The sequence below is a fragment of the Ambystoma mexicanum genome, chromosome 11 (assembly GCF_040938575.1).
Source record: "Ambystoma mexicanum isolate Mex_15411 chromosome 11, UKY_AmexF1_1, whole genome shotgun sequence".
Taxonomy (NCBI): Eukaryota; Metazoa; Chordata; class Amphibia; order Caudata; family Ambystomatidae; genus Ambystoma; species Ambystoma mexicanum.
Genome location: NC_090934.1, coordinates 262,586,964 through 262,610,880, shown reverse-complemented (window position 1 = coordinate 262,610,880; position 23,917 = coordinate 262,586,964). Strand labels below are relative to the sequence as shown.

General features: G+C 50.5%; 1 protein-coding gene across 11 annotated transcripts in view; it reads right to left on the bottom strand.

Moving 5' to 3' along the window:
• The window catches only part of EPB41 (erythrocyte membrane protein band 4.1), a 2,030,480-nt gene that overhangs the window by 635,027 nt on the left and 1,371,536 nt on the right, over positions 1–23,917 (bottom strand). For all 11 annotated transcript variants that reach the window (XM_069622988.1, XM_069622989.1, XM_069622987.1 and 8 more), the window contains one exon: positions 1,770–1,978. In XM_069622988.1, coding sequence (XP_069479089.1) covers positions 1,770–1,978 — 209 coding nt within the window. The remainder of the gene's footprint in view (positions 1–1,769; positions 1,979–23,917) is intronic.

The following is a 23,917-nucleotide window of genomic DNA, read 5'->3' as shown; positions in this document are numbered from 1 at the left end:
ACCCTAAGCGCAGACGTTAGGCCAAAGGGGAACACTCTGAACTGATAGTGAGTGTCCCTAATAACAAACCTCAGGAACCACTAGTGCTTTCGATGGAACGGCACATGTAAATAGGTGTCCTGAAGGTCCAGCAACACCAATGGGTCCTAGCGTTGTAGAGCCTAGAGAATTTCACTCAAAGTCACCATCCTTCCTCAGGAACTTGTTCAAGGCCCTGAGGTCCAGGATGGGACAGAGTCCTCTCCCTTTCTTGGGTACCAAGAAAGAGCAAGAATACCAGCCCGACCATCTCTCTTCAGGTGGTATCTCCTCCACTGCACCCTTTAACTCATACTGCGCTAAGGACGTGTATTTTCATCACAAATTTCCATAGGGAATCATTCTAGGGTTCACCCCGCCCACTCCTTCAGCTAAGTAAAAGCAGGGCTCTCAATTCTTCCTAGAGCTCCTGCTCCAGTAGCTCTAGTAGCTGGAGAGTGGGTGACGGCCTGTCCATTGGTATTTTCAGGAAGGGGTAAGCAATATCCATATCCGACCAGCTGCAAGGCCCAAGTGTTGCAGGTTATCTTCTTCCACCCGTCCCAGGGCTCGGAGACCCTCCCTCCCTCCAACCGGGAGAGCTCAAAGCGGCTTAGCCGGCGCCGACGTGGAGCTCACACTGGATGGGATATCTATCAAATAAGGAATCTGCAGGAAAATGCAATCTATCATAAATAACATATTTGCCATTTTGATTAATTAGACCATTGTCATCTGAGTAACCATTGTAAAAATCAAATTATGAGCTTACCCTACTCACCAGTATAATGCTGGAGGAAATTAGATCCAAATATTAACACCACCATATGCCATTGTCACTTTGTATGAACAAGAGCAAAGGAATTTCATAGAATTGAATGTTTAGTGGTTCAGGAGATTGGGGCAGAGGAATGGTTTACATAAAACATGTGAAATGTGATCCCTGAAATTTGCTGAAGATTAGCTTTTACATCCTGCTCCATTTCAAGATGGCAGATATATGGCACCCTGGTGGCTGTCAGCTTCTCTATAAACCTCATCCTCCAATTGCCATGGAAATTGAATTTCTTGAATAGTCCAAAACTCCTAAATTAGGAAGTTTAGTCATAAACTGTGTTGGAAAATGAGAACTTTATCCAGGTTAAACCAGTTCTGTCATGGTAAACCTGCACGCTGTCCTACGTCAAGCTGCAAACATTGTCCACGATTTCATAATCATGCTAAGAAGTCAGTATACACCAGAAAAGAGACTAGAACTGAATATGTAGTCCTGCTGCTTCATAATTGAGAAGTGTCTGCATATAGAATGCGCAAATAGGAATGCTGTATATCTAGCAGTGTCATCCGATATCCCGCTCGGATAGCTCCCGTCAAAGTCACAGTTTCACATTTTTCTGCTCCTCCTCAGACCTCTAATCCATTGTCAGTTTTAATTTTCAATTATTGGAATATTAACATTCCAAAGAACATTTAGTTCCAGGCACAATCTTTGCAATGCCCCTTTTTTGCATTATTTGTTACACTTATAACATGAGTAAACAGGTGTATGGTGAGCATGCCCCCCCATAAAAAAAGCCCACAGTAAAAGTAAAGTGCGGTCAGTTGGCCCATTGCTCCATTTTGAGTGTGGTTAGGTGTTTTGACTTTTGTCCAGAGAAGGCCAGCCATTACTCTTCCTGCATTAAAGCATACTGATACACTACAGACCTCACACCAAGTAGAACGTCCACACAAAAAGAGGGATGCAATACCTTCACATTTAGTAATTCAGGGTTGGTTCTTTCAGATGGCTTCTCATCTTGCTTCACCTCTACTTCCACATTTTCTTTAACCCGTCTGGACACTGGGACTTCATTGGCCTCTGTGGACGTGGAGCGGCTTGGATCTATTACATGTCTCTGGGAAATGGCTGGGGCAGAGATTGGTCGGAGACTACGTGCAGGTGTTACAACCACAGCAGCTGAAAGGAGGATACACAGAGAATTAGAATTATATTTTTTGAATTGCCTGCAAGTGTTACGTCACAAAACACAGCACCACTTCAAGTCCTGTTATTGCTAGGCCAAGCGATTATGCATTTAGTAGGTGAAGTTTCCTTTCTTTGCTGGAAAGCAGTTAATATAAGCATGTGCACTGCATAAAAACCGCATTGTAATTTAGATATGAAGTAATTTTTGATAAAACCATAGGTCATCAATACAGTGCATTTAAAATCATCATCACTGCCAAGAATACCATTTTATTAGGATTCCTTCAAAACAGAGACCAGCATATGTCGAGTAATGCAGATTGTATTGTTTACAAGTTGGAATCTCTGTAAAGTGTGGTATCCTTAGAAAAAATAGAAATATTTTGAAACTGGAGAAAAACAAAATGCCCATTGGTGGTTTTCCCATTGGTGGTTTTCCCAAAAATTAAAGTTACTCACCGTTGTGACTAGAGTACTTGTAGTCCATAGAACCCTTTCCTGTATACTTGTCAGCGTCCCCCAAAATGGGGACATACCAGAACCATTGGCAGCAAGAAATTGAACTTCCCCTTTAAATTTAGTATAAAGCGCCCAGTCACTGCTTTGGGCGTGGAATGTCCTGCCAAGGCCCCGCCCTCGAGCGCCTCACCTCAGTCTCCTTTGAACACATCGGACGCTTACATACCTGGCTACTCTTATTACAATTTAGCCCCTGGCATACTAGCAGGGGAAGGTGGCTGGGACGTATGGAGGAAAGGGGACTATGGACTAGGGAATGCAGGGCCCTCTCTACCTCTGACTGTGGGTTCGGGAACAACACCGGCAGGCAGATCTCCTGAATCAGAAGAAATGGAGAGATCACCTTGGGCAAGAAATGTGGGTGAGTGCGCAAGATTACCTTGTCGCCGTGAAATGTGGTGTAGGGCTTGAACCACATTGAGGTCCCAGACCGGATGAGGTCTATGCACTGGAGGAAAAATCCTACACAACCCTTTAAGGTGGGACTTAACCACCAGGTTGGCTGCTGAAAACACATGCTCTTATACTGGGACCGAGTCAAGGGCCTCCTGGCCCGCTGAATGATGTCCCAGTTGTCATCTGAAAATTGAGCTTGCTGAAGCATCAGCTGATCAGGAACCATGCCACCAGTTTGGCCGGGTCTGGATGTTCCACTGCCATGCCCTGCTGCATCAGGAAGCCCCTGCTGGTGGTCAGAATATGGACGGGAAACTGGGAGCACAACTGCGGCAGATCCGAAAACCAGGGTCTCGAAGGCCACTGGGGGCAACCAGGATGAGAGTGCTACCCACGGAGGCCCAGAACTTCTAGAATTCGTTGGAGCAGAGGGGTGGGCGGAAACGCACAGCACCTGCGACCGTGCCAACAAACCTGGAAGGCATCTCCCAGCGACCCCAAGCCCAAACCTGCCCACGAAGCAAACTGGGGGCACTTGGCATTCCGACGGGATGCAAACAAATCCAAGTCTGCGAACCCCCAACGCTGGAACATGGGCAACAAGTAGTCGTTGTGCAACTGCCACTCATAGGTGCTGGACCCTATGCGACTCAGCTGTTTCGCTTCAGCTCTGCTGTCCCCAGGGAGGTGGACAGGCGAGATCCAAATCCCCTCCAACAGGGCCAATTCCCAGATCCAAACTGCCTCCATGCAGATGAAGGCGAATGGTTGCCACCCTGCATGGTCAGGTAAAACATTGTAGTAGAATTGTCAGTCTTGACCAGAAGCGACTTGCTCCTGATGAGGGGCAAAAATACCCAGAGGGCCAGGTCCACTGCTCTGAGCTCGAAAAGATTGAAATGCAGGCGAGGGTCCGTCCTGGACCATGATCCATGAATCAGATAGCCCTCAAACGTAGCCCCCAGCCCAAAAAAGGAGTCAGTTGTCCCACCAGAATAGGCTCCGGTCGGTTGAAGGGGGTTCCCACTGAGACATTGTCCTCTATCAGCGGTGGCATTGGGATCCTGTCCAACTGATACCCCGTCTTCTGATCTCAATTGGCCACAAGGTTGGTGCTGGAGGTGCCTCATCTTGAGGCGGACGTGCTGTACAGTGAGCCCGCAGGAGGCCATCAGGCCCAGAATGTGCTGGAACCGCAATGCTGAGATGGTTGAGTTGGTCAAGAACTGTAAAGAACTCACCACTTCCCCAATGACAGAGAAGATCTTCTTCCAGGAGAGTCTTCTTCCCTTTGAGCTGGTGGGACAAACCAGTTTGCCTTTTTCGCCTTCCAGGAAGTCTCGTGGTCGATTCGCCCGTGCCAAGCACCCCGGCGGCCGGATAGCCACGCTTCACCACTGACCGCGAATAAAAGGGTCGTACCTTTTAATCGGGAACTCCGCGGCTGGTTTCATCCCTGGCAGTGCAACGACTTCCAGCTTTCTTCCTCGTCGAGATCATCTCTTCCTCTTGTCGAAGCCACGACTTGCACCCGCTGCCAGGAACAACTGCCCCCGTTGGAATGTTCTCACCATTTAAGGTACTGTGTCCCGCCTGGCCTCCCTTGCAACTGCCTGTCCAAGGTGTCCCGTAAATCCTTGATTTTCCAACTGGGTTGGCCTCCAAACCTCTAACTTTATCTTTCTGAACTGATCCAACCTCTTTTGACATTTTCTGCAAAGACTTTGAGTGCATTTCCACTGTGTGATCTTGGGCACATTCAGCCTTGCTCTCTCTAAGAGTGGGCCTGGCCTATGAACTTTTGCTCTACAGTAGACCCTGCCTTTCCTGCCTTGCTGGGGGTTCTTAAAAGTGTCAGTACTGTGTTATTTCCATGCTCTGCCTTTTCTCTCCCTTTTTAACGAATTATTGGAGTGCCATCTAAGGTTACGCGCTCACCTCTGCTTTGTTAATAAGTGGTGTCTTAACCTAGACTTGTCGAATAATTAACTAGGGAGGTGTATATACTTATAGTGACTGTGTTGGAACTTGCTTGATATATTAGTGCCAGTGTATTTCCATAAAGTGTGTTAAATAAATAATTATATACTTTTCATACCAAAGCTCTAGTCAGTGTTTGCTTGTTCTACTGTATTTTTGGGCCTATTGTGTATGCTCTGTATACTGCCTAACTCTTCTTGAGAGAAGTCTGACTGCTCAGCCACAGCTACCAGGTAAATCTGGGTGGTGCAGACTGCTACCAATTGGGTTTACTGCTGCTCCTGTAGTCTTAATCTTTTTGCAGTGTTCCCCAAGGGAACTGCACAGGATTCTGCCTAACATGGAGGTTTTCTTTGTTAATTTGTCATCAGTGGACAAATGAAACATGTCCACGCTCTCAAAGGGCAGATCCAGGATTCGCTCCTTTACACCGTCCTTCTCATCTCGACTGCCAGGCACAGCCCTCTGCTGGCTGTATCGATGTGGGCGACCGAAGATTCCATGAGGTCCTGCACAATGGTCAGGGCATCCGCCAGACCGACCTTGAAGGAGGCTTGCTTGTCCGAAGGAGGTCAGGCAGAAATTCCCTGAGCTGCCACCACAGCTTCTGGTTAGCCGCAGCCAAGAGGGCAGTCGTGTTGGCCTGTTGCAGATGCAGCCCTGAGATGGAGTAACATCGCTTTCCCAAGGACTCGAGGACCTTGTCCTCCTTGGAGAGGCAACTGTAGGCGGCTCCCACGGAAGAAGAGATGATTTAGAATACATGAAGGCCGCAGCCACAACAGAGGAATGGGGCTGCGGGTGGGAGGCCACGAGGATTGGCTCCCCATCTGTCAGACTAAACCTGCCATCCAAATTCTTGTTCATCTGGGCATTGACCCCGGGCTTCTCCCAGACCTTCCGCACCCCTTGCAGGACATCCTTCTGTAGCGGGATGCCAGAACGGATCGTGGTGCGTTTGCCCAAGACCTCTGCTAGTTCACCCAACTCCTGGGGGGCTTCACCAGGAAGAGTGACCCCCCCCCCAAAACTCCACCAGACCCTGAAGGCTGTCATGAAAGGCCTTAATGGATGCCGAGGGTTCATCGTCCTGGGAGTCATCGTCACCATCGTTCTCCCGCCCCCCTTTTTTACAGACAGAGGGAAAACCGGCCCTGTGACACAGGTACCGACAGAGCCCTCGTGCCCCAGGTCTGGAGTCGCAGACAGGTCCAACGGCTGTTGTGGGGAAGGCATTGGTGGTACAGGAGGAGGTGGGGGAGGCAGGAGGGGGAGGTCAGAAGAACAGGTGGGGCCTGATCCAAAGGTGGGGCCTGCACCGGGAGCGTGGGTGGAACAGGAGGATTACCCAGAGAAGGGGGCCAAGGAGGCGCCACCTGCGGGATGACACCGTTACAATGTCCTTCATGGCGTCCCTTCATTTGAGGGGAAAGCATGAGGAGGAGGAAGCGCTCGTAAAATGGGTCCTTGCAAGCTGTCTGATCGATCAACAGGTGCCCATCCACCGAGGTGATGGGCCTCTGCTGCTGGTCAAAGCACTGAGGCGCCTGGCGCATGTAGCCGAGCAGCTATGATGGGTAGATGTAGCCCTGAGGGGACCAAAACCCTGCACCATAAGATTTGCTGCCGCTTCCAGAGCAAAGGGGACCGGGATCATCCTGCAAAGCCCATTCGATGAGCGAGAGCACTGGTGGGCATTGAGCTGGATCCAAGATGACCACCTGCCTGGCAGGCCCTGCAATTTTGAAGTCTTGCGCCGCGCTCTGGGGGGGAGGGCGTGAAGACCCTGAGCCAGGAGAGGCCTCATAAACAAGAGGATACAACTTGGGTCTTGCACCCAAAGCAGAAGTGTCAACCTCTGAGATCCCTCTGGGAGGCACTGAGCCCTCAGTCGAACGGCCGGTAGTCTTAACAACCTTATTCACGGCCTCGGCTGGGAGCCCTCAGCACTTGTTCCGGTAGCCATGCCGGATCTAGCCGAGGACAGACTCTTGGAGGAGGCACTTGAACCCATACCCCCTAGGGTAGAAGAAGAGGAGCCTGATCGTCCTTCCGAGGACAGTCTGGTAGGGCCCATGAGCCCCTCAGCTTGAGAGCCGGTAGCCTGGAAGACCTCAGGCCTGTCCTCGGACTGCCTGGAAGAGCCCCCAGGCCCTCCGGCTTGGGAGCCGGTAGCCTTGGAGGCCTCAGGCCTGCCAGAACCTGAATCCGAGGAACCCTGATCAGTGGGAACCCTGCGGAAGGAAACTATTGTCACAATGCCTACTTGCTGGTAGGAACGTGATAGCCCGCACCTGGAAAACGAAGGAAGGCCCTCTCATGCCTTTCTGGTGGATAAAGGTCTGGGACATCCTGATCGCCGAGAAGGTAACGGCTGCGGGATCAGGCACCTTGCATCGCTTTCGCAACATCTGGGGTCCGGTATTGGAGTTTGACCAAAGGTTCCCAGCCCTGACTTTCAAGCCCCAACTGGCCAGAAGAACTATTCGGGATGGAGACCCCCTACAGGGAGGTGAAGAAGGAACTTGAGCCCGAGGGGTGGGGTGGGTGGAGCGTCAAATGGGATTACTGTACGCTACACGTCGCGGGTGATTAAGCTTTGTATTGCCATAACCTGCCAGTTTAAAATAAACACGTTTAAAAAAAAAAAAGACTCATGCTGGAGAACATGTGTTAATTAGGTATCCCATATGCAGCACATGATTTGTTATCGCTTCACATTTTATGAGCAAGTATATGTAAAGCAAGACCTAAAGACAATAAAAACACTCATGTAAGGAAAAAGGCCTCTGTGCGCCTCTTTGCAAGGAAAACAAGATTTATTTTGTATGCAAAAAGCAAAAATGCGACAGAAGGTCCCGTAGAACCAAACTGACAGGGAGCTCTGGCACCCCCCTACTCCATCACCTTGGTTCCGGCTACTGGATTGATGAGTTTGCCTGGAATGTTACCCCCACCCCCCATCGGCCTAGTCACATGGTATGCACCTAGTTGTTAGCATGAGTTCAGTTAACAACTCAGAGGTCATATTGGGCCTTTGAAATAATTGTGTGCTGTTCTTGATAAGAGACATCACCTCCTCGTATCACTCATTCTCTCTCTCTTTCTTATCTAGGCATTGCAGTTCCCTCTGAGATCACTGCAAAAGATTTAAGACTACAGGTGTTTGGCAGTAAACCCACTTGGTAGCAGTCTGTACCACAGATTCACTTGGTAGCTGTAGCTGAACAGTCAGACTTCCCTCAAGAAGAGTTAGGCAGTATACAGAGTATTCACAATAGGTCAGTAGAACAAGTAAACACTGACCAGAGCTTGGTGTAAAAGAGATATCATTATTTATTTAAAACCACATCTAGAAAAACACACAGGCACTAATAGTAAGCAATTCAAAAACACGGTCACTAAAAGATATACACTCCCTTAGAAGAATTTTAGGCAAGTCTTAAGTAAAGCCCCACTTATTTTCAGACAGCGGTGAGCGCTTAACGCAGATGGCACTCTAATAATTCGTTTTAAAAGGAAGAGAAAAGCAGAGTATAATATGAAACAGATCCCAACACTTTCATAAGAACAACACAAGAGGGAAAGGCCGGATCCACTTTAAGAGGATCAGAATGAAATGTGTCCAAGGTCACACGGTTGAAGTGCACAAGAGTCTTGCAAAGGTTCAAAAAAGTGTTGGACCAAAAGAAAGGGACCATTTAGAAGGTCAAGGCGGCCAGCCCAGTCCAGAAGGTTAAGGGATTATTATTACCTTGTAGGAATCTTTAGAAAGGGTACCTTAAAGTGGTGAGAATACTCCAGCGGGGGCAGTTGTTCCTGGCAGCAGATGCAAGTCAGTGCTTCGTCCGGGGGAAGAGAGGATCTCGTCGGGGGGGAAGACAGGAGTCTGTTGCACTGCCAGGGAAGAAACCAGCCGCAGAGTTCTCAGGTAAAAGGAGCGGTCCTTTTATTCGTGCTCCAGAAGAAGGTAAACTGGTTGTGCCCACCAGTCAGGGGAAGAAGCCCCTCCAGCCGGGAGATCTTCTCTGTCGTCGGGAAGTGGTGAGTTGGTTCCGCAGGGCTCCACCGGTGGTGTCGTCGTGGTAGGTCGGCTCAGCTTCTCCCTCGTCGGATTCTCAGGTCCTGTGGCGACTTCTGAAGTTCCAGTCCCCAAAGCCCTGCTTTTATGCAGCATACCCCCATTCACCCAGCCTAGCTGTCAATCAAACATGCTAAGTGGTGAGCCGGCCAATCACACAAGAGTGCGACTTGAGTTACCAAGGTAACTCAGTCCAGGGTGCCTAAACCCCCTCCCACACCCCTCGTGGTACCCAGACAGAGTGGCACCACTTTTGGAGGCTTCTGTGGAGAAGCCCGCCAAAAAGTGGAACAAAGGGATCGACTTGGGTTGGAGTCACAGAAGAGAACACAAACGCCATTTTAGAATCGAGTCCTGGCAAAAAATACCAACCGGAGAATTAATATTAAATAAATAAACCAGCGGTAGGTTCGAGGCTATGAGAATTAAATAATTAAAGTTGGTAGCCTCGAACAATGGGAAAATCCCATAGGGATATATTCGCGGTCGAATATCAAAAGTAGTATCCACTGCCACCAGCCAAAACTCGATCAGGGGGGACGGAGACGTGCCCCCTCGACTAACAGACCCCAGGGCAATTGAATTGCCCCGACCAGTACTTCCACAATATGATGGTTTGTACTGGCTTCTGTTCATAATTTGGGACTAGTAAAGCCAATGGTGACTTTATAGTAGTCAGTCCCAGGGTATGGAGTCTATGGTGGGGTGTCACTATGACACCCCTGTGTTACTGCACGGAGGGTGCTGTGTAACACACATAGGAAAAACACATGAGACCCTATGGAGTAAAGGACCCCATAGCCCATAAAACACAATAACAGTCAAAGGAACACCATAAATCATGTCCAAGAGTGGGAGAAAAAGAGTCTCACTCTTGGCAGGAGAAAAAAACAAACTCCAGAAATCCAGCAAAGCTGCTGGGGGACTCACTAGGTTAGGAAATACAGCCTAAAGAGAGAATTCTCCCTAACATCAGACAATTCAAATAAAATGGCCATTATCCAGGGGGGCGCTAGTGCCCTAAATCTAGACCAAGCATTTTGGCAGCTTGACACCTCTAACCTGGCTCCCATGGGTTTGTCCTTCGGGACGGGTGCACCCCTAGCTTTTTTCTGCCATTCACATTCTGTTCTAGTTCCACTGGCCTACAGCTGGATATAATTAAAACCATTATCTGGTCATCATAAATGCCATTATTCTCAGCTTCTCTACTGGGGCTTGGGAAGTGGTGAACGATACAAGCTCTTCATTATGCTGCACTGCTTCACCTCCAACAGGGAATACAATATGCTACGCCTCACTTCCAATATGGCTTCAGTGCTTCCCAAACCCGGGCCCCTCTGTCTACATCATCATCATTACACATATTACGCTACTGTTACTCATTGTCACCCATACCCAATACTTGGGCCTACCTATGATTATATGACTACTATAAACCAGACACGTTTGTTGTTCTCATTTGCGCTCCCCAGTCCTCTACAGTCGAGCACCTTCACTTTCTCATGTGCTAATAGATGTTTCTAAGCCTGAATCGTTTGGGAGGGCATTGGAGCTGTACGTGCATTCCAACATCCCCTCTTTAGTTAATCATCCATTAACAACCTTAGCTGCTTCCCTTCATCTGTGAACATCATCTTTGGGCACCCATACTCTACACACTTTACGTAAACCTCCCCCATCTTGGGCATATTTCTCTGGTGTACAGGTATGGTAAAGAGAATCCCTATCCCAAGCTAAGTCGACGCAGCACTCTACATAGTTTTCTGGGTCCAGAACGGCAAAGTTATTGTTCCTGGAACATCTATGGGGTGGTCAACTCTCACCATGCATGGTTTGTTTGGATCATCTGGTTGTGTATACTGGTGATTTGTGCTAGGAGGAGCTCCACCTGCCCTTATTGAAACCATATTCATGGCACTGTTTGGGAGAGTCTTGGTACAACATCGGAAAACCATGTGGCACAGGAAGAATATTAGCACCAGGAACACCACAATAGAAACCAATATCTTCACTGCTATTCCTAGCTAGGTTGGGGCCCAGGAGAACATGATGTCAAACCAGTGCTCCTCTTCCACTCCTGCCTAGGTTTCCATGCCAGTCTTCAAGTTGTAGAGGGCCAGTATTATGTAACAACCCTATCTTCTTGCACACACCCCCTTCCATGCCCGTCAACATGTCCAGAACATAGCTATTTTGTAGTGTCATCAGCCGTATTGCTTTCAGCATACCTTCTATTGCATTTAAACCCTGCTCTGTATCGTTGACCAACTGGGTCATTTCCTACCGCACTATCTGCAACCACTTGGCATTGGCTGCAGCCCTGATGCCTGGCAGTCAAAGGGAAGCAAAGAACATCTATGTCTTAGCATAGAGGCGATATTTGTCTGCTGCAGTTTGGCCCGGTCCACCTTGTACGCTTTGTCTGCTAACAAATTAAACAATGTGATTGAGTCCTCTCTGCACTGCTGTTCATTTGCACTTCATACCAAAAAATTGTCAACATATTGGATTATGATACTAGGTACCTGTATGTTCCCTAGGTCAACGTGGAGTACCCGGTTAAAAATGCTGGGGGACCAAAGTACCCATAGTGGGAGCTTAGTGTGGTGGTATCCCCTCCCGCAATAGGTAAATGCAGTGAGGTGTTGAGAACCAGGGAGCAATGGGCTGGAGAAAAATGTGTTCTTTAAATCGATGACAGTGAAGTGGGTCACTGTGGTAAGTATGTTACAAAGAATGGTTGCAGGGTTCGGGAAACCAGGAAGTTATCCTGTACTATATTGTTTAAGGGGCGTAAATCCTGAATCATCCTCAAACTGGACCCCTTTGATTTCTTGACCGGGTATGTGGCTGTGTTGCATGGTGACTCTGAGGGCATATCAATGCTGTAATGTAATAGAGCTGTGATGGTGTCAAATATTCTCTCACCTGCCTCCTTGGACAGTGGGTAGTGCTTTAGGCGGGTAATATCGCGCCTGGTTAAGGGTGATGTGTACCACTGCCACACTTTAACAATTCTACATCATGGGGATTACTAGTCTATAGGCAGTCTGATACTTGTGCCAAGTCGTCCTTGGTAAATGATGGGAGACTGCCAGCTAGCATAATGGGACATGGGACAATGCGATAATGAATAATTTCACATGGGTCAATGCACAAGACCATTGACCACTCTCCTCCTCCTGAATCAATCCTTATCAGCGCTATTTTGTCTCTTGCAATCACCACCGTTTTGAAATCTAGTGTGTGGACCGTTCCCGCTTCATGGTCTTGGGGCAAAGCTGGTAGAAACTAAAATTTGGATGGTACACTCAACAGCCTACCGGCCACACCCGCACTGCATTAAGCAAAACTGTAACCCCATATATGATCAGGTCTGGGTGGACAGGTACTCCTCAGGTTGCTCACTCACTTCCCCAATGCGTGCACAATGACCATCGCCCTGGGATCGAACAAACAACACCTTCCTCCGTGAATGATATGGTCATGCTTAATTTACTTACCACATCCCTCCCAACAAATTCACGGGGGACGCGACTGAACAACAGTGGGACCCGTACTTTTCTGCCACCTACCTTAATGGGTAATTCATGTGTAAATGGAACCAATTTTATTGCCCCAGAGAACCCTTGCATGTCCATTACTTCACCCCTACCAGATACATGACGTTGTTGTTCCGGTGTCTACCATGAACATGAATAATGTATTTCCTATCTCCAAGCCCAACAGTGGTTTTATTTTATTTATGTATTTATAAAGCACTGCAGCCCGTGGGCATCAGGGCGCTAACAAAGAGACGTGGGAAAACAAAAGATGACGGGACAAGCGGGGCATATCGGTCAGGTGACTGGTCGGTGGTGTGTCGGGTTGGTTACTTAAACAGAACCGTTTTCAGTTTTTTTCTGAATATCAGATAGTTGGGCTCAAGTCGAAGATCGAGTGGGAGTCTGTTCCATTTAGTCGTGGCTAGATTGGGGAAGGCTCGGCCCAAGCCACTGGATTTGTTTACTTGTCCAGTTTGGATCAACCCTTTGTTTCCTGATCTTAATGTTCGGTTGGGTACGTAAGGCCTAATTTGTTTTTTGAGATAGTCGGGGGCGGAACCATAGAGACAGTGGTTTACCAGAGACATGGACTTGAAAGAGATACGGTGCTCTATGGAGAGCCAGTGGAGAGTTTTTCTTTCGTCAGGGATGTGATCTCTATTGGATTTGCCCGTGATTGTTCTTATTGCATTATTTTGGATGACTTGACATTGCTGGAGGCATTTTTTGGTGGCACCTAGCATAAGGGAATTTCCATAATCTAGTCTGAATAATATGATGGCTCTAGCAATATTGGAGCTGTTTTGTTGACTCAGGTGGGGATTTATTTGTTTTAACAGTCTTTGATGATACTGACATGTCTTTTTAAGATATGCCACCTGTGCTTCTGCTCTCAGTGAGGCCTGCAGGTAAACGCCTAGAGTCTTCACTTTTTCTGAGACCACTACTGGGGAGTCTTTAATGTAGAAGGTTGCATAAACTGGATCTAGTTTTGCTCTTGCTTGAGGGGATCCGAAAACCATAAATTCAGTTTTCCCTCCATTGAGGCACATCCAGTTGGATTTCATCCAGGCCTCAATGGAGTTGTAGACTGAATAGAGCCTATCATTGTCCGTGGTGTGGCAGCCAGTCAGTTCTAATACCAATTGCGTATCATCTGCGAAGTTCGTGAAGAATATGCCAAGGTTGGTCAGAAGGGTGCAGATACAACGCATATAGATGTTAAATAGCAGTGGTGAAAAACTGGCTCCTTGAGGGACTCCACAGTCTACCTGCTGAGAGGCCAATGAGTGGTCACCCCATTCGATCCTGTACCTCCTATTCCCCAGGAAGGAAGTTATCCATTCAATGGCATCCGGACAGCAGTTTCCTGACTTCTCTAGGGCCTCTCGGAGCTTCTGGTGATCTAGCAGATCAAAAGCTGCCGAGAGGTCCAGCAAGATTAGTAGTCCAGATTTACCTTTGTCTATCACTCCCAGCATTTTGGTCTGGAGGATCAGTAGGGCCGATTCTGTGCTATGGGCCTCTCTGAAGCCTGACTATTGGGTGTGTAGTAAATTGTTCTGATCGATATATTTCTGCAGCTGGCCTGTAGCAACCTTTTCTAGAATCTTGAGGAGAAAGTTGCAATTCGTAATGGGCCGAAGATTGACTGGGTCCCGTTGGTCTAAACCGGGTTGTTTTTACAAGTGGTGTCACTGTCTTAATGGATGTGGGTACCTTGTGGTCTCTAAAGGAGGAGTTAACCATTCTACACAGAAATGGGGCAAAAAGCTCCGGATTGTCGAGAATCATTTTGGGAGGAATAATGCTTTCCGTGCAGGAGGTGCACTTAGTGGATGCAAGGTCTTTGGTTATTTCTTTTACTGTGGTTGAGTGAATTGGAATTTGCTCAGTTCTGAGTGAGTGGTCTTGGTTTCGTGGTTGGGTTGAAATGAGGATAAGTTGGATGTGGATCATGTTTGGATTTTCTCTCAGGCTTTCATGACTTTGTTATGAAATGCTGTTTGTACCATTTCACAGTCTCCTTGTGATGGCTGGAATGGAGGGGACAAGGTAGGAGGTTTGTCAACTGATTTGAGGATTTGGAAAAGTTCTGCGACTCACTCCCTCCTGATCAGTTGCCCACCCCTTCCTTGGTCTCTCTCTCGAGGACCACATTAATTGGCCTAATTCTGATGGAACTAGGCATTCTGTTTTCCAGTGGTCAGGCAATTCAAATACAATGGCCATTATCGAGGAGGGCGCTAGTGCCCTAAATCTAGACCAAGCATTTTGGCAACTTGACACCTCTAACTTGGCTCCCATGGGTTTGTCCTTTGGGACGGGTGCACCCCTATCTTTTTTCTGCCATTCACATTCTGTTCTAGTTCCACTGGCCTACAGCTGGATACAACTGATTTGAGGATTTGGAAAAGTTTACCCGTTGAGTTGGCTGCTGAGTTGATTTGGTCATTGCAGTAGCTTTTTTTTGCCAATGTCAGTTTTTCTCTGTATGTCTGATCTAGCTTTTTCCAATTTTCTTTGTTCCTAGCCGAAGTGTCTTTAGACCATTTCCTTTCTGCTTTTCTCTTTGCCTTTTTTCAAGCCATTAGTTTCAGTATTGAACCAACGCTGATGTTTTTTTTACCAGGTTACTCACCGTAGTGACCACCTTACTCCTAGTCCATAGTCCCCTTTCCTCCATACTTATGGGGACATCTCTCCGTCCTGTTGGACGGGACCGGAGCACTTTGTAAAAAGCATCCACATTTTTTTCAAAAATGTGTCCCTCCTCTCTTTCCTGCGCGGGACCCAGCACGCGGCTGTAACCCCGCCCACCTTGGCTCCGCCCCGCGCATCGCCCATCAGTCCTTTTCTATCGCAGGGACAAGACCCATTAGCAATAACAAAGGAACCTTATTAGAGGGGACGGCGGGCGGGCGTATGGAGGAAAGGGGACTATGGACTAGGAGTAAGGTGGTCATTATGGTGAGTAACCTGGTAATACTCCTACGTCCCGTCCCCTTTCCTCCATACTTATGGGAGATTCCCAAGCACTCCTTACAGGAATTATGGGTGGATGGAAATACCCCTTACTGAAATAGGTTCTTCAGCACAGACTGGCCGAACTGAGCATCAGCTCTAGAGCTCATATCGAGGCAGTAATGCTTACAGAAAGCAGATGGGGAGGCCCAAGTAGCCGCTTTAGCGATGGACTCCCAGGGAACATACTTCTGAACAGCAACCGTGGCTGCCTTGCCTCGCACCTGGTGTGCATGGATACCTTTAGGAGGTTTCAGCTTTTGGACGGTGAAAGATTCCGTGAAACAGGCAGCAATCCATCTGGAAATGGATGCCTTAGACACCGGCCTGCCCTGAGGTTTACCGTAGGTCACAAACAGTTGGGAAGAGCTCCGAAGCTCGGAAGTCCTGTCCAGTAGAACTTAAGAGCTCTTCGGACATCCAGGCAGTGTAGAACCCTTTCCGCCTCCGAGGCAGGGTTCGGAAAAAAGACCGGAAGGGAAATCGACTGATTCAGATGGAATTCGGTTACTACCTTTGGTAGGAAAGCTGGGTTCGTCCGAAGGACTACCTTGTCCTTGTGAAAGACCAAGAAAGGATGTTCCACCGACAATGCCTGGAGCTCACTCACTCTCCTCGCTGAAGTAACGGCTACCAGAAAGGACACTTTCCAGGACACGTACTTGAGGTCAACCGTAGCCATTGGCTTAAAGGGTTTATGGCACAGCGCCGTCAGGACTACATTTAGGTCCCAAGGCGGGTGCAGATTACGAACCGGAGGGTAGATGCGTGTCAAGCCAGCAAAATGTCTCTTCACCACCGGGTTAATTAAAGAATAAGAACACCGGTCTGTAGAGAGGTAAGCGGAAATCGCCGAGAGGTAAGTCCTGCAAGACAGAACATGAACCGCTGACTCTGCTAGGGAGGATACGAAGGACAGCACTGTGTCAATCGTCGCCACCCTCAGGTCCAATTCTTTCTCCAAACACCAATGACAGAACCTGAGCCATTTACTCTTGTATTGGGATCTGGTCGAGGGTTTCCTGGCTGCCTGGATAATGCGCATGTTATCCGCAGACAAACCCAAAATGCTCTAGAGACGTGAACTCACGCACCATGCCGCCAAGTTGAGCGATTGTGGGGAGGGGTGCCACATCTGCTGTTCCCCTGGTGAAGAAGATGAACAAGTTACTTTCTTACCTGGTAACGTTCTTTCGATGGGATGGTCCGACGACGTATTCCATATCTATGACATGTAATCACCACAGCTGTGCTGCTTCGGAAACTTTTCCGGCGTCTGCGTCCTGCGTCGATGACGTCGATGCGCCGACGTCGAGGACCTCCTCCGACGTCCGACGTCATCCGATGTGATAAGTAGGACGCACGACACCCGTAGCCTCAGTTGTAGTTTTTTCCCCCCAGAACGTGTGACATAAGTCAACTGCCAGTCAGACACAAAGCCTTGCTGAACGTAAGCTGCAATCGCAAAAGAAATTCTGCAGCGGGGAAGGCAGGGCGGGAGCGATATGGAATACGTCGTCGGACCATCCCATCGAAAGAACGTTACCAGGTAAGAAAGTAACTTGTTCTTCGAGGGGATTGGGTCCTCCGACGTATTCCATATCTATGACAGACTCCCAAAGCAGTACCAAAACAAGGAGGAGGGAAAGAATTTAGAAGCAAAATTTTAGAATAGCCAATCAAATAGCCGAGCAAAGGACCGCCTTGCCAAAGGCCAGATCCTGCCCTCTGATGGAATCGAGGGAATAATGCCGTACAAATGTATGTACTGAAGCCCAGGTGGCTGCATCACAGATGTTGCGAATAGGAACACCCCTCTGCAGGGCAGTAGATGCAGCCACACCCCTGGTAGAATGGGCCCGCAAGCCAGCCGGTGGGTCCTTACCCGCCAAGCGGTAACACTCCGAGATGGCCAAAATAATCCAGCGGGACAAAGTCTGTTTCGTCACAGCTTGCCCCAAACGCTTTCCAGCGTAACCAATAAAGAGTTGATCGTCCACTCTGACCCGGGACATGCGTGAAACATAAAAGCTTAAAGCTCTCCTAGGATCAAGCCTATGGAGCCTCTCCTCTTCCTTACCAGGATGCGGAGGAGGATAGAATGCCGGAAGAACAACCTTCTGGGCTAAATGAAATTCCGTCACTACCTTCGGAAGAAAAGAAGGACGAACTCGAAGGACAACCCTGTCCTTGTGAAAAACAGTGAAGGGTGGCTTAACTGAAAGTGCCTGTAACTCACTCACTCTGCGAGCGGAAGTAACCGCAACTAAAAACACAGTTTTCAGAGTTAACAGCCTCAAAGGGCAAGAATGTAAAGGCTCAAACGGAGCACCCATAAGAAACCTAAGAACAAGGTTTAAATCCCAACCGGGCACCAGGAAAGGTGACGGAGGGAACACATTAGTGAGCCCTTTCAGAAACTGTGAAATTAAAGGGATTTTAAAGTAAGAACACTCTTCAGACGAGCACTTAAAGATGGACAGCGCCGCCAGGTAACCTTTAATGGTACCCACTTGCAAGCCCCTGTGGGCCAGAGAAAGCAAAAAGGACAGAACCATGGGGATGTCACATGCAAAAGGATCCACATTCCGAACTCTGCACCAGTCGCAGAACTTACGCCAAAGGCAACGGTACAGAGACTTCGTTGCTGGCCTACGGGCCGAAAGCAACACCTCCATCACGTCTTCAGGGAGGTCCCAATCCATATACCTCAACCTTTCAGAAGCCAAGCGTGAAGGTTGAGGGATCCGACCTCTGGATGGAGAACCTGACCCCCCTCCCGTGAGAGCAGATCGTCTTCGTAGGGAAGACGACGTGGAGGGCAGATGGACAAGTCGAGAAGGTCCGGGTACCACGTCCTCCGAGCCCACGCCGGAGCAATGAGGATCATCCGGGAACCGAACTTCCGTAACCTCCGCAGCACTTGCGGGATGACGGGGACTGGAGGAAACGCGTACAGCAGCGGGAATGACCACTCCACCACGAACGCGTCTCCCAAGGCTCCTTTCGGAGGAAATTCCCGCGAGCAAAACCTTTCGCACTTCCGGTTGACACTGGAGGCGAAGAGATCCACTTGAGGGGTCCCCCAAAGGGCGAAGATCTCCAAGAGAATCTCCTGAGCCAACTCCCACTCGTGAGAGATTGCGCTCTGCCTGCTCAGAGCGTCCGCCGTCACGTTTTCGTCTCCGGCCAGATGAACTGCCGAGATCGAAACTTCCTGCTGGATGGCCCAGAACCCGAGCTGCATCGCCTCCCTGCACAGAGGAAGTGACCCTGCCCCCCCTTTTTGTTGAGGTAGTGCATGGCCACTGTGTTGTCCGTCAGGATCAGGACATTCTTTCCTCTCACAGTCGGCAGAAAAGCCTTCAGGGCTAGCCTGACGGCCCTCAGCTCCAACAGATTGATATGGAGTCTGGACTCCGACGGAGACCAACGACCGCTGACTGTCAGCCCGTTGGCATGAGCTCCCCATCCCGTGAGGGATGCATCCGTCACGATTGTCACCTCCGGCCAGGGAAGCCAAAATGGAGCCCCCTTCATCAAGTTGCCTTCGACGGCCCACCACAGAAGGTCCTGGGCGACCGAGGGCGGCACCTGAACCGGGTCCGACATCCTGCCGGAGGACTGTGACCATTGCGTCTTGAGTGCCCACTGCAAAGATCTCATTCGCAGGCGAGCCTCTGGCACCAGAAGAATGCAGGATGCCATGAGGCCGAGCAACCTCAAGAACTCGAACGCTGGGAGCGTCTGGGCCGGCTGAAACTTGTGCACCATCTGCTGAATGTGAAGAGCCCTCACCTGGGGAGGAAAACACTGCCCCAGGGAAGTGTCGAGCACTGCTCCGATGTACTGGAGCCTCTGTGTTGGCGTCAAATGGGACTTCTTTAAATTGAGGGAGAAGCCCAGCCTGTGAAGGGAGTGGCAGGTGACGGACAGATGATCCAGGACTTGCTCGGGAAAGCTCCCCCTGATCAACCAATCGTCCAGGTAGGGGTAGACGTGAATCCCCCCTTGCCTGAGATGCGCTGCCACCACCACCATGAGCTTGGTGAAAACCCTCGGGGCGGAGGTCAATCCGAACGGCAGGACCCGAAACTGAAAGTGCGAGTCGCCAACCCGAACCTCAGGTACTTCTTGTGCTTGGGATGGATCGGCACATGGAAGTAAGCATCCTTGAGGTCGAGTGACACCAACCAGTCCTGAAGCTGAAGGGCCTGGAGGACTTGAGAGAGAGTAACCATCTTGAACTTGTCCTTCCTGAGGAGTTTGTTCAAACCGCGCAAGTCCATGATGGGTCTCAATCCCCCGTCTTTCTTGGAAATCAAAAAATAAGGGGAATACCATCCCTTGTTCCTCTCCGCTACAGGCACCAGTTCTATAGCGCCCTTCTCCAGCAGGGCTTGAATTTCCTGCGCAAGGAGCGGATCCGGACACTTCAAAGAGAGGTTCCCCGGTGGATTGTCGCGAGGCATGTGCCGAAAGGGAAGACAGTAGCCGTAGGTTATGATCTCCAGAACCCACACATCCGAAGTAATGGCTTGCCACTCTACAAGATGCTGCGCCAGCCTTCCCCCAACCGGCGAACCATGGGACCTGGCCTCATGACTGAGTAGGAGCGGCTGCGGCGTTACCTGAGGGCAAAGAGGCAACTGCCCGAGCGGCCTTGGCACCACGGGTACCCTGTCGTCCACCTCTGGTACCCCTGCGTTGGCCTCTTTGACTGCCAGCTCCTCTCGCTTTACTGAAGGACGAGTAATAGCGAAAGGAACCACCCCTCCACTGCTGACCCCTAGGACGAAAAGGCAGAGGTTGGCGAACTGCAGCGCCCAACGACTTCGCTGCAGCTTTTGAGGTCTGCAACCTCTCAAGGCTCTCGTCAGCCTTGCTGCCAAAAAGGTGTTCACCGTCAAAGGGCATGTTGAGGAGCCGGGACTGCACATCAGGAGCAAACCCCGACTTCCGCAACCACGCAAACCTGCGTACCACGGTGTTCGCCGCCATGGACCTACTGACGCATTCAGCCAAGTCCAGACCCGACTGAACGGACTCACACATGGCATCCTTACCATCCTGGACCATAGCAAGGAAACCATCCCGTTCATCCCCTTCGGGAATATGTTCAGCCGCTAACGCAACACAGTTCCACAGAGTGTGCGTGAAACGTGACAAGGCACAAATGGAGTTGGCCGCCTGAAGCGCCATACCACCAGAAGAAAACACTTTCTTCGCCCAGCCATCAAAACGTTTGTCGTCCCTATCAGGAGGGATGGTAGGGTACGACGCCTGCTTTGCCGGGGCCGTGGCCGCCTGCACCACCAAACTTTCCGGAGTGGGGTGCCCGGTCAAGTAGCAGGGGTCGCTACTGGCTGGACGGTATTTACGCGACAAGGATCTGCCCACCGCCGGGAGACTCTCCGGAGCAGTCCAAGCCGTCGCCACCCTTCTCTGTAAAGCCATATGGAAGGTTAGTACCGGGTCAGTTGGGGGACCAACATCAAGGATGTCCGTCAGATCATCCTGCACAAACTCCCCTGGGGGAGCAGACCATCCCAGATACTCAGACACCCTAGCCATAAGGCGCCGGTACGAGGAATCGGCATGGGAACCAGGCTCAGGCCTACAAAATTCCACCTCCGGAGAGGTGTCCAGTCCACTGGCATCATGCAGTGACTGCCTCAAATCGTCAAACTGACTATGGCCCGAGACAATGTCATCTGGCACCTGACTAGGAACCAGGCCATCAGAATCCTCATCCGCCTCTGAAATATATTCCAGGTGGCGAAAAGGCACCCGAGAGTGCTTGCTCTTAACCAGAGCCTTCCTAGGGGGTACACCCGTGACACGGGGCACCTCCGACACGAAAGGCGTCGATGGCGTCGAGCGAATCGGCGCCGACATCGAGAAAACCGGCAACGGCGCCGAGAGGATCGGCGTCGACGTCGAGGAAATCGGTGTCGACGTCAGATGCAGCGCCTCCAGTATCGGCGGCGTCGACACAGCCCTCGAAGCCGGAGCCCCGAGCGTGTCCCTCGACGACCTGATCGTCGACGGCTTCGACGACTTCCTCGAAGCCGGAGCCTCGAGAAAGCCTGTCGACGCCCTCGACGCCTCAGACGTCGATGTCTTCCTCGAAGACTTCACAGGAGCACACGGTCTCGAACGCGTCGAGGACCGGGACCTGGAACGGGTACGGCGAGAACGAGCCTCCTTGTCCGAACGGGACCGCTCCCGTGACTCGTGCCGACCACTCTTGCGAGCGGTGTCTCTCGACCTCTCACGGCCGACCCCACTCGGGGGCGCGGACGGCTGAGTACCCTGCGACTCAAGAATCGCCAACATTTTCTTCCCGAAGGAAGCCCATTCCTCCGGCGTCGCACGGCTGGTGGGGTAACCGACGTGCCGTGCAGAATCCTCGGAAGAGGACCTGGAAGGCGACCTGTGACGGCGCTTCCGAGAATGCCTCGAAGAGGCTGAGGAGTGGCGAGACCCACTCCTAGAAGAAGACCGACGAGACTTCCGACGATGACGCGGAGAGTCAACCCTCGAATCATCCGTCGAAAGCCCCGCCGACTTCGACTTCCGGGGCTTGGACACCCGACCTACCGACAACAACTTCTTACGTTCGCGTAAGGCTTTGGACATGAGTGACTGGCAGTCGATACAGTCATCCGTGTCGTGGGCCTCCCCGAGGCACCAGAGGCAGGCGTTGTGCGAGTCAGTCACCGACATCTTGGACCCACACTCCCCGCACTTCTTAAAGCCCGGACGCGGGGTTGAAGACGAAGTGGAAGACATCGCCGAAGGAAATTCACAAACGAACAGGTTCGAAGAACCAGAAAGAACAGAACTCCAAAGAGTCGAGGCTTAGAACCGAGAAACACGAAGCAACACGTTTGCAGAAAAAACGGAACTGAGGCTACGGGCGTCGTGCGTCCTACTTATCACATCGGATGACGTCGGACGTCGGAGGAGGTCCTCGACGTCGGCGCATCGACGTCATCGACGCAGGACGCAGACGCCGGAAAAGTTTCCGAAGCAGCACAGCTGTGGTGATTACATGTCATAGATATGGAATACGTCGGAGGACCCAATCCCCTCGAACGGGAGTTAATGGTAACCTGATCGGTGGCCACACCGACAGGTGTTGAAGTTCTGAGAACCAAAACCTGGCCGGCCACCACAGAGCTATCAGTAGAAGAGAACAGTTGACAGAGCTCTTCAACTTCCAAATTGCTCGATGAACTAGGGGAAGAGGCGGGAAGGTGTAAGCTCTCATGTTGTGCCAGGGAATCTCGAGTGCGTCCCCCAGAGAGGAGGCTCCCGGCCCCCCTCTGGAGGTGTACTGAGGAAGCTTCTTGTTTACCGCCGTGGCGAAGAGGTCCACCTCCGGTGTGACCCAATGTGAGAAAATCCACGAGAGGATCTCTGCCTTCAACTCCCACTCGTAGCTGACCACTGTCTGCCGGCTGAGGGCATCCGCAGTGACATTCAGCAGGCCCGGGATGTGCACTGCAAGCAGCCAGACCCCATGAAGCACGGGCCACTCCCAAATCTGGATGGACAGGTCCATGAGAGGGGGAGACTTTGTCCCCCCATGCTTGTTTATGTAATACACTGACATCGCATTGTCCGTTCTTATGCGGACCACCTTGTTGACAATGAGAGGTCTGAACGCCTTGAGCGCCAGAAAAATCGCCAGAAGCTACAAATGATTTATGTGCAGGAGCTTGTCCTGAGGCGACCAGAGGTCAGAGACCTGAAGAAGATCTAACGTCGCACCCCACTCGAAAAGGGAGGAGTCTGTCGTGATCGTCACCATGGGGGCTGGGTCCTGGAACCCCGTGCCCACTGACAGGTTGCTGAGAGATGACCACCAGTCCAGATCCACTCTCATGGAATCCGGAATCATTATCTGCTTGGAATCCGGGTCCACAGCCTGACGCCAGGAACTCTGAAGAGCCATCTGGGTCCGTCTCATTTTGAGACGAGCAAGAGGAAGAGCCAGTACACACAAGGCCACGAGGCCCAGAAGTCTCTTGAACCACCAGGCCGACATGCTCTCCGACTGCGCAAACATCTGACACGTGGCCAACAGATCTGCCATTCTGTCCCCGGTCAGATATACTCGGTAGTCTATCGTGTTCCAACGAAAACCCAGGAAAGTCAGGTCCTGTGAGACAGTCATGGAGGATTTCCGTCAGTTCACCGACAGCCCAAGATGGAACAGGAGCTGAAGGAGAGACTGGAGGTTGCCCGCTGCTGCCAACGGACAAGGGCTGCGTAGGAGCCAGTCGTCCAAATAGGGATACACATGGATACCCTGGAGACGAAGATAGGCCGCAATCACCGACATCATCTTCGTGAAGACACGCAGCGCCAAAC